This window comes from Oncorhynchus tshawytscha, linkage group LG16 (genome assembly GCF_018296145.1).
Source record: "Oncorhynchus tshawytscha isolate Ot180627B linkage group LG16, Otsh_v2.0, whole genome shotgun sequence".
Taxonomy (NCBI): Eukaryota; Metazoa; Chordata; class Actinopteri; order Salmoniformes; family Salmonidae; genus Oncorhynchus; species Oncorhynchus tshawytscha.
Window position 1 is genome coordinate 37,720,416 of NC_056444.1, and position 14,213 is coordinate 37,734,628.

A 14,213-nucleotide genomic window follows, 5' to 3' on the forward strand; every position below is an offset into this window, starting at 1 on the left:
GCTCACTTGTCAGAAAATGTTTTTTTTTAAAAGGGGTGTATATGAACAGATTTTTAGATATGTTGCTAAAACACTCAGTTTCACTTTAAGCAGAGTGAGAAAGAGGTGTCTCTTTAAGCCTTCAATTATTAATCAGGGCTGTTCTGTGCCACAGACAGCATCATGCTTTGTTGCACAATGCAACATTATTCTAACTGACATGAGTGGAAACACTGGCTGTCCTTACCTCACAATTATTTTATCATTGTCAAAGATACATGTTTTCAGTGACTTACTTAAAGTTTGCATAAATAGGCCTAAAGAAACAACTTATTGAACGTTGGGGAGAATAATAGCCTAAGTGGGCTTACTACAATTGCAAAGGTGACCAGTTGTAAGCTAGATCACAGAGCAGTGGCAAAAGTTGCGAGCAAGGTAATTCATAATTGCAGTTGTGATGCAAATCTAGGTGCACAAGACTAGCCGTTGTGAGATAATCAGTGTAGTGCAACTGCAATAAAGACTATTTACCTGTAACGCACTCAGCCCCTCTTACTGAAATGGAAAGGACCGTATCTCAAATAAGATTGGCCCCATCCCCTCCCATATAGGGACTGAAAATATGAAATATGGTAGCTCCACTTAAAAGACCCCCCTCCCCCAAAAAAGTATATATATATTTTTGGGCATTTTCTCATTAGTCCATTGACACATACCAATAATCAGGTGTGATCATTCTACAGTGGTCCCTGCAGCATGCGCTCAAACCGGTGTGATTAGAACGCTTATTTAGAACGTCGCGTTTCGATTGATGCGACAGTCAGCGCTTGAGCTGGCCACACTTTTTTCACAGAAACATTTTGCACGAACAGTCTTTACAAAGTTATGTCCTGAGTGTGACCAGTTTATTTTTGGATGCTATATTCAGACAGACATTCCCAGAAGTAATGACAGCATAACACAGTCATCCAAACCAGAAAATGTAAGCTACATTGGTCCTAGCCCTAATTGAGGAAAGATTGATGTAACACAAGCGGTCATATTTAGTTAACTCTCATCTGACAGAAACCACAATATGGATTAGCTAATAGCAATTACTATTTGCAATTAATCACGTCACTGGTGAGCTCACCATTCATTGAAATAATTGAGTAGAACACTTTCAATAAAATTGGAAGTAATATGGGTAGTTTATGCGTGCCACGTTTGTTTTTTCACGTCAACCAAAGATATAAGACAAGATAAGTTGTGGCTGTTTGTGAGTTGAAGGGGGTGTGTTATCTACGATCATTCACATCCCATCATTCACTTCTGAAAGTTTACCCGAAAGATGAGTGAACATGGCGCCACACATACAGTGGGGCAAAAAAGTATTTAGTCAGCCACCAATTGTGCAAGATCTCTCACCTAAAAAGATGAGCGAGGCCTGTAATTTTCGTCATAGGTACACTTCAACTATGACAGACAAAATTAGAAGAAAAAATCCAGAAAATCACATTGTAGGATTTTTAATGAATTTATTTGCAAATGACGGTGGAAAATAAGTATTTGGTCAATAACAAACGTTTATCTCAATACTTAGTTACATACCCTTTGTTGGCAATGACAGAGGTCAAACGTTTTCTGTAAGTCTTCACAAGGTTTTCACACACTGATGCTGGTATTTTGGCCCATTCCTCCATGCAGATCTCCTCTAGAGCAGTGATGTTTTGGGGCTGTTGCTGGGCAACATGGACTTTCAACTCCCACCAAAGATTTTCTATGGGGTTGAGATCTGGAGACTGGCTAGGCCACTCCAGGACCTTGAAATGCTTCTTACGAAGCCACTCCTTCGTTGCCCGGGCGGTGTGTTTGGGATCATTGTCATGCTGAAAGACCCAGCCACGTTTCATCTTCAATGCCCTTGCTGATGGAAGGAGGTTTTCACTCAAAATCTCACGATACATGGCCCCATTCATTCTTTCCTTTACACGGATCAGTCTTCCTGGTCCCTTTGCAGAAAAACAGCCCCAAAGCATGATGTTTCCACCCCCATGCTTCACATTAGGTATGGTGTTCTTTGGATGCAACTTAGCATTCTTTGTCCTCCAAACACGACGAGTTGAGTTTTTACCAAAAAAAATCTTATTTGGTTTCATCTGACCATATGACATTCTCCCAATCTTCTTCTGGATCATCCAAATGCTCTCTAGCAAACTTCAGACTGGCCTGGACATGTACTGGCTTAAGCAGGAGGACACGTCTGGCACTGCAGGATTTGAGTCCCGGGCGGCGTAGTGTGTTACTGATGGTAGGCTTTGTTACTTTGGTCCCAGCTCTCTGCAGGTCATTCACTAGGTCCCCCGTGTGGTTCTGGGATTTTTGCTCACTGTTCTTGTGATCATTTTGACCCCACGTGGTGAGATCTTGCGTGGAGCCCCAGATCGAGGGAGAGTATCAGTGGTCTTGTATGTCTTCCATTTCCTAATAATTGCTCCCACAGTTGATTTCTTCAAACCAAGCTGCTTACCTATTGCAGATTCAGTCTTACCAGCATGGTGCAGGTCTACAATTTTGTTTCTGGTGTCCTTTGACAGCTCTTTGGTCTTGGCCATAGTAGAGTTTGGAGTGTGACTGTTTGAGGTTGTGGACAGGTGTTTTTTATACTGATAAGTTCAAACAGGTGCCATTAATACAGGTAACGAGTGGAGGACAGAGGAGCCTCTTAAAGAAGAAGTTACAGGTCTGTGAGAACCAGAAATCCTGCTTGTTTGTATGTGACCAAATACTTATTTTCCACCATAATTTGCAAATAATTTCATTAAAAATCCTACAATGTGATTTTCTGGATTTTTTTTCTCGCATTTTGTCTGTCATAGTTGAAGTGTACCTATGATGAAAATTACAGGCCTCATCTTTTTAAGTGGGAGAACTTGCACAATTGGTGGCTGACTAAATACTTTTTTGCCCCACTGTAGCTAGAAAATAGCTTAGCATTAGCTCATCATAATCAACACAAGCGTCAAAAAAGTATTTTATACACACACATCATAGGTGTCCATTAATCAATTTAATAATCCGAATGCATTGTCACCAGTACTTGAAAACATGAATTAAACTGTAAATACATTATGCTCCATACATACTGTATGCTACAGTAGAAACGACAACACGATATACAGAAAATAAGGCATTTGCTTTGATAGGAATCCACACAAGTTATTATTTGTGAGGAAAACAACAATGAAGGCAATGCGAGTGCCAGTCAGAACATGTGCCAGTTCGTGCAAGACTGCGCAAATGTCTGCATGCCTGATCTGCAGAAACACTGGTTAAGAGCTTGGGCTCTCCTTGAAGAGAGAAGTTTGTCTGCCTCAGTAAAGTCTCAAACATAAATTGTCCGCAACAGTGAAATGGGCTACTTCTATGTGAATTAATGAGGCGGCGGAACACACCTAAATTCAAACTGTTGTTAGAAAATAATTTGCAATTGACAAGTTCAAACAACCAATAGATAATTATCAGGCAGCGTGTGTTAACTGTCTTGTTCAGTAACAATCACATTTTGGAACAGTGAGTGCATTCTGACATCACATGCATAAAACAACTCACGCTGGGGTGACCGTTAGAGATATTTGGAACATACACTTGAAAAGGTTAACAATCCCAAAATGATTTTCATGTGTGTAGTCAAGTTTTCAAGATATTGGACTTTCATAAGCAAAGTGTCACTTACATTTTTAAAACATCATGATGATGATGATGCATCATCATGTGGCAAGTGACACTTTGCACCTTAAAAATCCTATATCTTGAAAATGTTGTTGGTATGCAAAGCATATTGGGACTGTATCAACAGTGGAATAATAAAATCAAATCCCAAAAGATAGTTTTCAGAGTGGCGTTTTCCTTTAAGCTCTGATAGTAAGGTGGAATGTCCCTTCATAATGCTTACACCGATCTATATGTTGTAGGCAAGAGATGTACGTTTCTGGACATGGCATCTAAGCTAACTTTTCAGCAAAGCAAATAGGGTGAAGCAACAGGGTGAATATCAAATGTACTTTGATCTGACCCGAGATCTATAGGGCCACCGTAACCTTCATATATTATTTATTTATCCCCAATTTTCGAGCATGTCTCATTGCTACAACTTGGGAGGCCCATTCCTTGATTTCAACAGTTCTCCTTGCAAAACGCTTAACAGTCAGCGAACATGCGATAAAACATCATCCCAAGGATTGAGGTTCAGGGTCCCCATATTCAGTTGCTCCCCCACATCTTCCAGTAACTCTGCCTGGTAAGTCAACAATAAAAGAGTGCTCTGATTCACTGAGCAAGTTTTTGTATGTCTTATGGAAGTGCAGAAATGCGCAACGTCTTTCCAGGGAGGGAAGTGCCAGAAGCACAACATGGGGTGAAGGTGGTCAGCCAGTGACAGCTCCACCATGGGAGGCAAAGTGCTACAGAGAGTGGTGCAGAAGGGCCAGTGCGTCACTGGGGCCGAGCTCCCTGCCAGCCACAGTGTTTTCCACAAGCACATGGAGTAGCCAGCTAAATTGAAAAAGAAGCCAGCCAGGCTCCCCAGGGCTGAGGGAGTTCCGTGGGGGCTTGCCCCCACCCTGGTTAAGAATGGGTTGCCAAACTAGCACTATTTTGGTGGCCTCTGGTACATTCTAATGCTAGATTGCATTTACAGCCAGCAACTATCAGGAAATAACACAGATCAAATGTGTACACACTTTTACTGTGTTAATATCATCAAATGTTGTACAATAATAATAATAATAATAAAACAAAAAGGAAACAATGTATTTTGACTGCACTGGGCCTTTAAAGAATCCTGTAAGAGCTTGCTGTAGAGGTCCACACGGATCCACCTTTCCCAGAATACCCAAGACACGATCCAGGACCAAAATATTGTCAAAGGTCTAGGTCAGATCTGATATGAATGTCACTCACGGGTCTCAGGTAATTGTCATTTTAACTGACTTTTCCATAAGGACCCATATAGAGCCGAACGAGACTGCTGCAGTAGAGACAGAAATGTAGGCCTATCATTGATGCGGCTGCTCTCCGCACTTCACGAGAGGGGCGCATGTGAGCTGGTCATTGGCCAATCATAAGTAATCAAAGTGACAATAGCCCACAGTAATCGAACCTCTGTGTGGGGCAAAAGTTAGGATATATCTAATCAACGTAGAACGGAATTTAAAGTTAAAGGAGAAGGATAGGCTACAACATCCAGGAGCCAACAGACAGGCTGCTACTTTATATTCTGAATGGAGTTGTTTGTAACTGTGCAGGACAAGAATGCGCATGCAGCCTCAATTAGCCTAGCTATCTAGCTATCTTATCCCGGTTTACTGAGGAATGGATTCAGTCTGGCCATTCTACCATAAAGGCCTTATTGGTGGAGAGCTGCAGAGATGGGAGAACCTTCCAGAAGAACAACCATCTCCCCACAGGAACTCTAGAGCTCTGTCACAGTGACCATCGGGTTCTTGGTTACGTCCCTGACCAAGGCCCTTCTCCCCCTGATTGCTCAGTTTGGCCGGGCAGCCAGCTCTAGTTAGTCCTTGGTCCTAAATGTCTTCCATTTAAGAATGATGGAGGCCACTGCATTCTTGGGGACCTTCAATGTACATGTACTGTCAACTGTGTGACCTTATATAGACAGACCTTTTCAAATCATGTCCAATTAGTTGAATTTACAACAGCTGGTCTCCAATCAAGTAGTAGAATATCTCACGGTTGGTCAATGGAAACATGATGCACCGGAGCTCAACTTCTTGTCTCATAGCAAAGGGTCTGAATATAAAGCTGTTTTCTCTTTGTCATTATAGGGTAGTGTGTTTAGATGGATTAAATAAAAAAAATATCATTTTTAGAAAAAGGCTGTAACGTAACAAAATGTGGAAAAAGTCAAGGGGTCTGAATACCTTCCAAAAGCACTGTGTAAAATAATTTTGAAATCCAAGACATAACTAACTAAATTCTTTAGAATTGCATTGTATTAACTGCATTAATTTTTATTTAGAAAGTATGTCATTGAGAGGACATGAAAATAGGACACTCACCCTTTAAGACATGTTCCAAAATATATAGACATGGCTACAGTAGGCTAGCCAAGACAAATGCGTTCTTTTTGCAGACTATCAACAGCCAGCATATTGCTAGTATGTTCACTATTGAAGGTTTAATTCCTTTCCTTCTTAATGCGTTTGAGCCAATCAGTTGTGTTGTGACAAGGTAGGGGTGGTATACAGAAGATTTGGTAAAATACCAAGTCCATATTATGGCAAGAATTGCTCAAATAAGCAAAGAGAAATGACAGCCCATCATTATTTTAAGACATGAAGGTCAGTCAACCTGGAAAACTTCAAGTTCCTTGAAGTGCAATTGCAAAAACCATGTGATTGATGATGAAACTGGCTCTCGAGGACTGTCACAGGAAAGGAAGACCCAGAGTTACCTCTGCTGCAAAGGCTAAGCTCATTAGAGTTAACTGCAACTCATATTGTGACCCAAATAAATGCTTCAGAGTTTAAGTAACAGACACGTCTCAACATCAACTGATCAGAGGACACTGGGTGAATCAGGCCTTCATCATCAAATTGTTGCAAAGAAACCACTACTAAAGGACACCAATAAGAAGAGACTTGCTTGGGCCAAGAAACACAACCAATGGACATTAGGCCGGTGGGAATCTGTCCTTTGGTCTGATGAGTCCAAATTTTAGAGGTTTTATTTTGTTTGCTTTACAATGGTATTGACATTACAGTTGATCTGGAAGTATTACGTTTTTGGGGCGCTAAAATAAGGGCAATTGTTCAGACCAAGGCGATGTACGAGTTTACGTTAGTCTGAAATTACTGTAATTATGTATTCTGTACTGCCTTATTCGCATATTATGTACATTTTACTTTTATTTTAATCATCTGTGTTTGACATCAACCCTAAAAATGTAATAACAATATAAACCAAAACGTGTTGAATTTAAGATTCCAGACAGGTGATTTGGTGCCATTGTTGACTAGGGATTAGCATTGACTAGTCCGCGACCCTTTCTGATCACTTGTAAAAAAAAGAAACACCCTATCACAAATTATTTCATATGTAGCCTAATAAACTGTATCGTTTCCCGAGTCGTAGTGCGAGGACCACACACCATATAATCGCGACTCCAAGTTTACTTCGATATTATGGTTATGACATCAATATTTACACATAACGGCGTTTCCACCGCCATTTTCGAATACTGAATTTTACCGACACAAAAACGTCACAATGTCGAACCAACAAATCATCTGTCAGCATTTATAAAATTTTACCGAAACTTCCGGTTTCCATCACTTTTTTAAATACAGTATGACTAAGGACGTATATGACGACAAATATGTGATGACTTTACTTGCATAAACACCATTTATGTAAACGTGGTTTCTGTTTACATCTATTCTATGAGACCAGCCTGAACTCTTGAAGTACTATAGGCAGGTTATGGCCAAAGGTGCTAAACAGCCCAACCCCGACTAAACGATTTGAAATTGAATCACATTAACATAAACCAGTTTTCTGTTGAAGTCTAATTTCATTTCTACACAACCCAATCTATCAGAATGTTGACCGGCAATGAGACTACTTAAACAATATATATCGCTAGCTAGAACACAGACAATAGGAAACAGCAAAGCTTTTACCTGTAATTATAAGAGGGAAATTTACTGCTTTCTTTCATAAGCTTGCGATACAGAGAAAGCACCTGGGCTGTAGACGCTGCCATCTTGCAAAAAACGCTCCGACCTTCGGTCGTGCTTAGGACCTCGATTAAATGTGGTTAGTGAGCGCCAGTATAAAATCACTCTTTTCAGTTTGGCTTTAGAAAGCCTCTAAGATTGATGACCATAAAAGAGTATCATAAAGATACGAAATGACTATATTGCACGAGTAATCTACACTTTCTTTTCAAAACAACTGTAAATAAATATTATTCTTTGCAGGCATATCTTCGGTCTTCTCAAAACAATCCACCGTTCCACAGTGGTAAAAGGTGAGCTAACGTTCAGCTGTGCTTTTTGTAATGTTCTTGTTTTTTCCCCCACACAAATTGCTTCTTTGTAAATGACCAACACTGCCGTGTCTGAGTTTTAGTACATTGGCATTGTCAAATGATTCAACCTTCCAGGGCACCCCATTCACAATCATAAACCAGATAGCTATGCTTCTATGGTTAGCATTGCGGTTAGCTTTACGAAAACCGTTGTAACGAAGAGACTAACTAGTTTGCTAGTTAGTTCCAGTCTATGTTATTGCATTTTCTGTTCATGTCAGGAACAGGTAAAGTGGACAACTGTAAACCTTTTTAGACGTTCATATCTTCCTACTGTAGCTAGCGATCACCTGTAACGCTGGTATTGTAGAGTAGGAATTGGTTTTCTTGAAATAGATAACCACACACTTGCTTAGCCCTATATAGTACGACAAATTCATGATTGTAATCATTTACATTTGGATATTGTATTTTAAAGGGGCAATCGGCAGTTAACTACATCCATTTTTGGACTTAAATTAATGATTATGTACCCATTGATTCTTGAAGAATATAACTTTCAATGCCTTGTGAGCTTAGTTCAACTGTTTTATCCCATCAGAAACACAGATATGTTCTTGTTTTACTCCAATGTTTGTAAACATAGTACATGTAAACAAATGCTGTATAGGCTCAAAACATGGTTAAATCTTTAATATCATGGCTGGTCAGTCCCTAGCTCTGTCTTTTAGTTTGTGAGTGGTTACATTTCTCCAGCCCCAACCCACCGATTTTCTTTTTACAGAAACAGTGGCAGGGGTAGAGTTGATCGTTTCATCTGCAGATTGCTGCTTTAATGTAAATGTTTATTATGAATTTGGCGTACTATATAGGGCTTACACTTCCTCTCTGCCACACATGACCTTCCCATGAACTGGTTATTCAACAAGACAATGTTGTATTGGCACCAGTCATAACGCATGACCCATGCCTATACATTTCATGCATTCGTCAGAAATATAAATAACCCCCAAGCAATCTGCTGTTGATATCTCATGTTCGTTTACTGTCACAGTATAAGGTTAAGTCATTTAAACTAGGCCTATTTAATGAATAGGCTATCCCTTGAATTATAGGAATATGACAATTTGATTAGCTATCTAAGCAGTACACATACAGTTGAAGTCGGAAGATTACATACACCATAGCCAAATCCATTTAAACTCAGTTTCACAATTCCTGACATTTGATCCTAGTAAAAATGCACTGTCTTAGCTCAGTTAGGATCACCACTTTATTTTAAGAATGTGAAATGTCAGAATAATAGCGGAGATAATGATTTATTTCAACTTTTATTTATTTCATCACATTCACAGTAGGTCAGAAGTTTGCATACACTCAATTAAGTATTTGGTTGCATTGCCTTTAAATTGTTTAACTTTGGTCAAACTTTTCAGGTAGCCTTCCACAGGCTTCCCACAATAAGTTGGGTGAATTTTGGACAATACCTCCTCACAGAGCTGGTGTAACTGAGTCAGGTTTGCAGGCCTCCTTGCTCGCACACGCTTTTTCCGTTCTGCCCACAAATTTTTATAGGTTTGAGGTCAGGGCTTTCTGATGGCCAATCCAACACCTTGACTCTGTTGTCCTTAAGCAATTTTGCCACAACTTTGGAAGTATGCTTGGGGTCATTGTCCATTTGGAAGACCCATTTGCGACCAAGCTTTTACTTTCTGACTGATGTTGCTTCAATATATCTACATCATTTTCCTTCCTCATGATGCTGCCACCCCCGCGCTTCACGGTTGGGATGGTGTTCTTCGGTTTGCAAGCCTCCCTCTTTTTCCTCCAAACATAGCGTTGGTCATTAGGGCCAAACAGTTCTATTTTTGTTTCATCAAACCAGAGGACATGTCTCCAAAATGTACGATCTTTCTCCCCATGTGCAGTTGCAAATCGTGGTCTGGCTTTTTTATGGCGGTTTTGGAGCCGTTGCTTCTTCCTTGCTGAGCGGCCTTTCATGTTATGTTGATATAGGACTCGTTTTAGTGTGGATATAGATACTTTTGTATCTGTTTCCTCCAGCATCTTCACAAGGTCCTTTGCTGTTGTTCTGGGATTGATTTTGCACGAAAGTACGTTCATCTCTAGGAGACAGAACACGTCTCCTTCCTGAGCGGTATGACGTCTGTGTGGTCCCATGGTGTTTATACTAGAGGTCGACCGATTAATCGGAATGGCAGATTAATTAGGGCTGATTTCAAGTTTTCATAACAATCGGAAATCGTTATTTTTGGTGCCCAAAAATAAATAATAAAAAGCCACACCACGATATATATATTTTTACACCTTTATTTAATCTTTATTTAACTAGGCAAGTCAGTTAAGAACACATTCCTATTTTCAATGACGGCCTAGGAACGGTGGGTTAACTGCCTCGTTCAGGGGCAGAAAGACAGATTTTTACCTTGTCAGCTCGGGGGATCCAATCTTGCCACTCCACATATGTAAAGGGAAATTGATATCTCATTCATGCAACATCACCCTTCTGCTAAAGGACTTTGTTGTCCATTGAGGTTCAACGAAAAAGCTGACAAAAGGTAGCCTAATTTCTCAAATGAATCCAAAGCTTCTGTGCTTCTTACATGCACTAAATATACAAAAGTATGTGGACACCCCTTTAAAATAGTGGTTTCAGCTATTTCAACCACACCCATTGCTGACAGGTGTATACAAAGCCTCAGAAATTGCAGCCCAAATAAATGTCTCGCAGAGTTCAAGTAACAGACACATCTCAACATCAACTGTTCAAAGGAGACTGTGTGAATCAGGCCTTCATGGTTGAATGGCTGCAAAGAAACAACTTCGAAAGGACACCAATAAGAAGAAGAGACTTGACTAGTTAAATAAAGGTTATATGAAAAAAGCCAGCAGGCCTGTCAATGGGAGTTCTCAGTGCAGCTGAGTGCCTGCTGTGACTACACACCCAAAACTCCCACTCTCTCCTTCTTCAGTACCAGGTAGCACCTTTGCTTGCTCGCTGACTGACTAGCTGAGCTCCTGTTAGTGTGGAGTGGGAGCGATGATCACTCAAGCCACCCTTTATCGAGTCTGTCCGCATGGGAGAGCCATAACGGCTGGTCTGCAGCCACTACAGAAGACGAGTCATTCAGGAGTGGAGTCTCCTCCTATTGATTTCCTATGGGGCCCTTCTTACCCTCTGACATGGTGGGTCTCGCGGTTAGTGAGGGATTCGGACCAAGAGATGTGGCGCCGTCGGAGTTTGCGTGGGTGGGTGGTTTGGGTATGTGAGTGGAAATGACTGCTTCTTTTCTAAAAAGCAATGAGAAATGGTAATCCCACTCCCTCGTAAAATTAATAAGGAGTGAAAGGAGAAATTGGTAGGAAATGTTGTTTTCCTAATTCCAAAATAGAAGATATATTTGTTGCCTTTTAATGGTTATATTAACCTGCTGAACTCACTGTCAAATCAGTCAACTGAAAACTCAAACTGATGCTAGGCCTGACTCCTCTCCCCTGCATAGTATATTATGGACTTGTTGCTTGGCTTTGGGGTGAATCCATGGTCTCCTCCCCCCATCACCGAGGTGGTCGCTCGCTGCTCCGCCTGACAAAACAAGGCCTTTGATCCATCGGTTTATTTATTTTTTGTCTCATGTGCAGGTAGCCGGAAGGATTCAGGCCAGTGGGTGACCAGAACTGAAACACAACTATACCCTCTTCCTCGCTCCTCTCATCCCACAGATCGTGAGCCCAAAGTCTTCCGTACCATTCACCCTGGAGAGGTAGGTACCTGACATGGTGTTTTGCCTGAGTTGAACATTGTATTGATGTCGTTGTTTGTTTTCCTTTTTACTTGGTGCACTTTACTTGTACTTTACTTGTGACTTGATGCACGATGATGATTTTATTACTTAAAGGGGCAATCTGCAGTTCAAACAAAGCGGTCGCCGGCCACCCTGCCTCTGTTTTGGTAAAGAGCTCAGGGATGGGGCTGGAGAAATGTAACCACTGTCAAATTCATAGACAGAGTTATGGATGGACTGACCAATTGATGTGATCTAAATTTGAGTTTAAACCATGTTTTTAGGCTATACTGTGTTTGTTTACAATGACATTGTTTATAAACAGTGGAGTAAAATATGCTTATTTGGGATTCTGATGGGTTAAGACAGTTGAAATAAGCTCAAAGTGTTTGTTGTATATGTTATGTTCTCCTAGAATCAATCGGTATACAGTGCATTCAGAAAGTATTCAGACCCTGTGACTTTTTCCACTTTTTGTTATGTTAGTCTTATTCTAAAATTGCTTAAAAATATATTTTCCCCTCATCAATCTACATACAATACCCCAAAATGACATATCAAAAATATTTTTTTCAAGTATCACATTTACATAAGTATCCAGACCCTTTACTTAGTACTTTGTTGAAGCATATTTGGCAGCGATTACAGCCTCTAATCTTTTGGGTTATGATGCTACCAGCTTGGCACACCTGTATTTGGGGAGTTTCTTCTATTCTTCTCTGCAGATCCTCTCAAGTTCTGTCAGGTTGGATGGGGAACATCGCTGCACAGCTATTATCAGGTCTCTCCAGAGATGTTAGATCGGGTTCAAGTCCGGGCTCTGGCTGGGCCACTCAAGGACATTTAGACATCTGTCCCAAAGCCACCCCTGCATTGTCTTGACTGTGTGCTTAGGGTCGTTGTGCTTTTGGAAGGTGAACCTTCGACCCAGTCTGAGGTCCTGAGCGCCCTGGAGCAGGTTTTTATCAAGGATCTCTGTGTACTTAGCTCTGTTCATCTTTCCCTCCTGACTAGTCTCCCAGTCCCTGCCGCTGAAAAACATCCCCCACAGCATGATGCTGCCACCAGCATGCTTCACCGTAGGGATGGTGCCAGGTTTCCTCCAGACGTGACGCTTAGCATTCAGGCCAAAGAGTTCAATCTTGGTTTCATCAGACCAGAGAATCTTGTTTTCCATGGTCTGAGAGTCTTTAGGTTCCTTTTGGAAACTCCAAACGGGTTGTCATGTGCCTTTTACTGAGGAGTGGCTTCTGTCTGTTCACTCTACCAATAAAGGCCTTATTGATGGAGTGCTGCAGAGATGGTTGTCCTTCTGGAAGGTTCATCCATCTCCACAGAGGAACTCTGGAGCTCTGTCACTATGACCGTCGGGTTCTTGGTCACTTCCCTGACCAAGGCCCTCTCCCCCTATTGCTCAGTTTGGCCAGGTGGCCAGCTCATGGAAGAGTCTTGGTGGTTCCAAACTTCTTCTATTTAAGAATGATGGAGGCCACTGTGTTCTTGGGGACTTTCAATGCTGCAGAAATGTTTTGGTACCTTTCCCGAGATCTGTGCCTCGACACAATCTTGTCTCGGAGCTCTACGGACCATTCCTTCAACCTCATGGCTTGGTTTTTGCTCTGACATGCAATGTCAACTGTGGGACCTTTATAAAGACCGGTGTGTGTGCCTTTCCAAATCCTGTCCAATCAATTGAATATACTCCAGGTGGACTCGAATCAAGTTGTAGCAACATCTCAAGGATGATTAGTGGAAACAGGATGCTCCTAAACTCAATTTCGAGTCTCATAGCAAAGGGTCTGAATACTTATGTAAATTAGGCATTTCTGTTTTTTATTTGAAATATAAAAAAGAATATATATAAAAAAAATTGTGTTATGGGGTATTCTGTGTAGATTAATGAGGAAAAATTAGTTTTGAATAAAGAAAAAGTCGAGGGGTCTGACCACTTTCCGAATGCACTGTATTATTAAAAAAAACAATATGTATAGTAAACGAATATTGTCCTTTTTTAATGTGTAGTTTACTCACTTGCCCCTTCAGTTCTCTTACACTTCCAGTATCCCCAAAAAGGACATTGAAGAGGCACAACATTTTATGTAAACACAAATACAAAGTTGCTCCAATGTTAGGCCAACAATGGTTGTGGTGGAATTCAATTCTCCCAACACAATATAGTGAGATTTATTTCAAAATATCAACATTGGTCAGTTATAATTTATGCACACATATAATGCAATATTACAGACAAGCTGCATTATTCAGTTGTGTAATTGTTTATTTCTGTGCATTTGAAACTAGTTTTTTGTTGTATTTGAAGTGACCTGCTGTGCTTTGATAATAACAACCGCTTTTTACGCTGTCAAAATGTCGCCCTACTACCTCATCTTTTTAAA

The 14,213-nt window shown here is 40.7% G+C and overlaps 2 protein-coding genes across 3 annotated transcripts in view; one reads left to right on the plus strand and one right to left on the minus strand.

Annotated features, from left to right (window-relative positions):
• Positions 1–7,806, minus strand: part of LOC112215622 (LYR motif-containing protein 4B) — a 62,449-nt gene extending 54,643 nt beyond the window's left edge. The window contains exon 1 of the mRNA XM_024374797.2: positions 7,662–7,806. Within this exon, the coding sequence (XP_024230565.1) occupies positions 7,662–7,744 (83 nt within the window). The 5' untranslated portion in view covers positions 7,745–7,806. The remainder of the gene's footprint in view (positions 1–7,661) is intronic.
• Positions 7,807–7,912: 106 nt separating this feature from the next.
• fars2 (phenylalanyl-tRNA synthetase 2, mitochondrial) overlaps positions 7,913–14,213 on the plus strand; it is a 118,002-nt gene continuing 111,701 nt past the window's right edge. The window contains exons 1-2 of one of the 2 annotated variants that reach the window (XM_024374796.2): positions 7,913–8,011; positions 11,675–11,796. Coding sequence is in view for 1 of the 2 variants with exons in the window: in XM_024374795.1 (XP_024230563.1) it covers positions 8,286–8,298; positions 11,675–11,796 (135 nt within the window). In the remaining variant the exon portion in view is untranslated. Of the gene's footprint in view, positions 8,012–8,270; positions 8,299–11,674; positions 11,797–14,213 lie in introns of those variants that run through there. The other variant, XM_024374795.1, reaches the window with a different exon arrangement.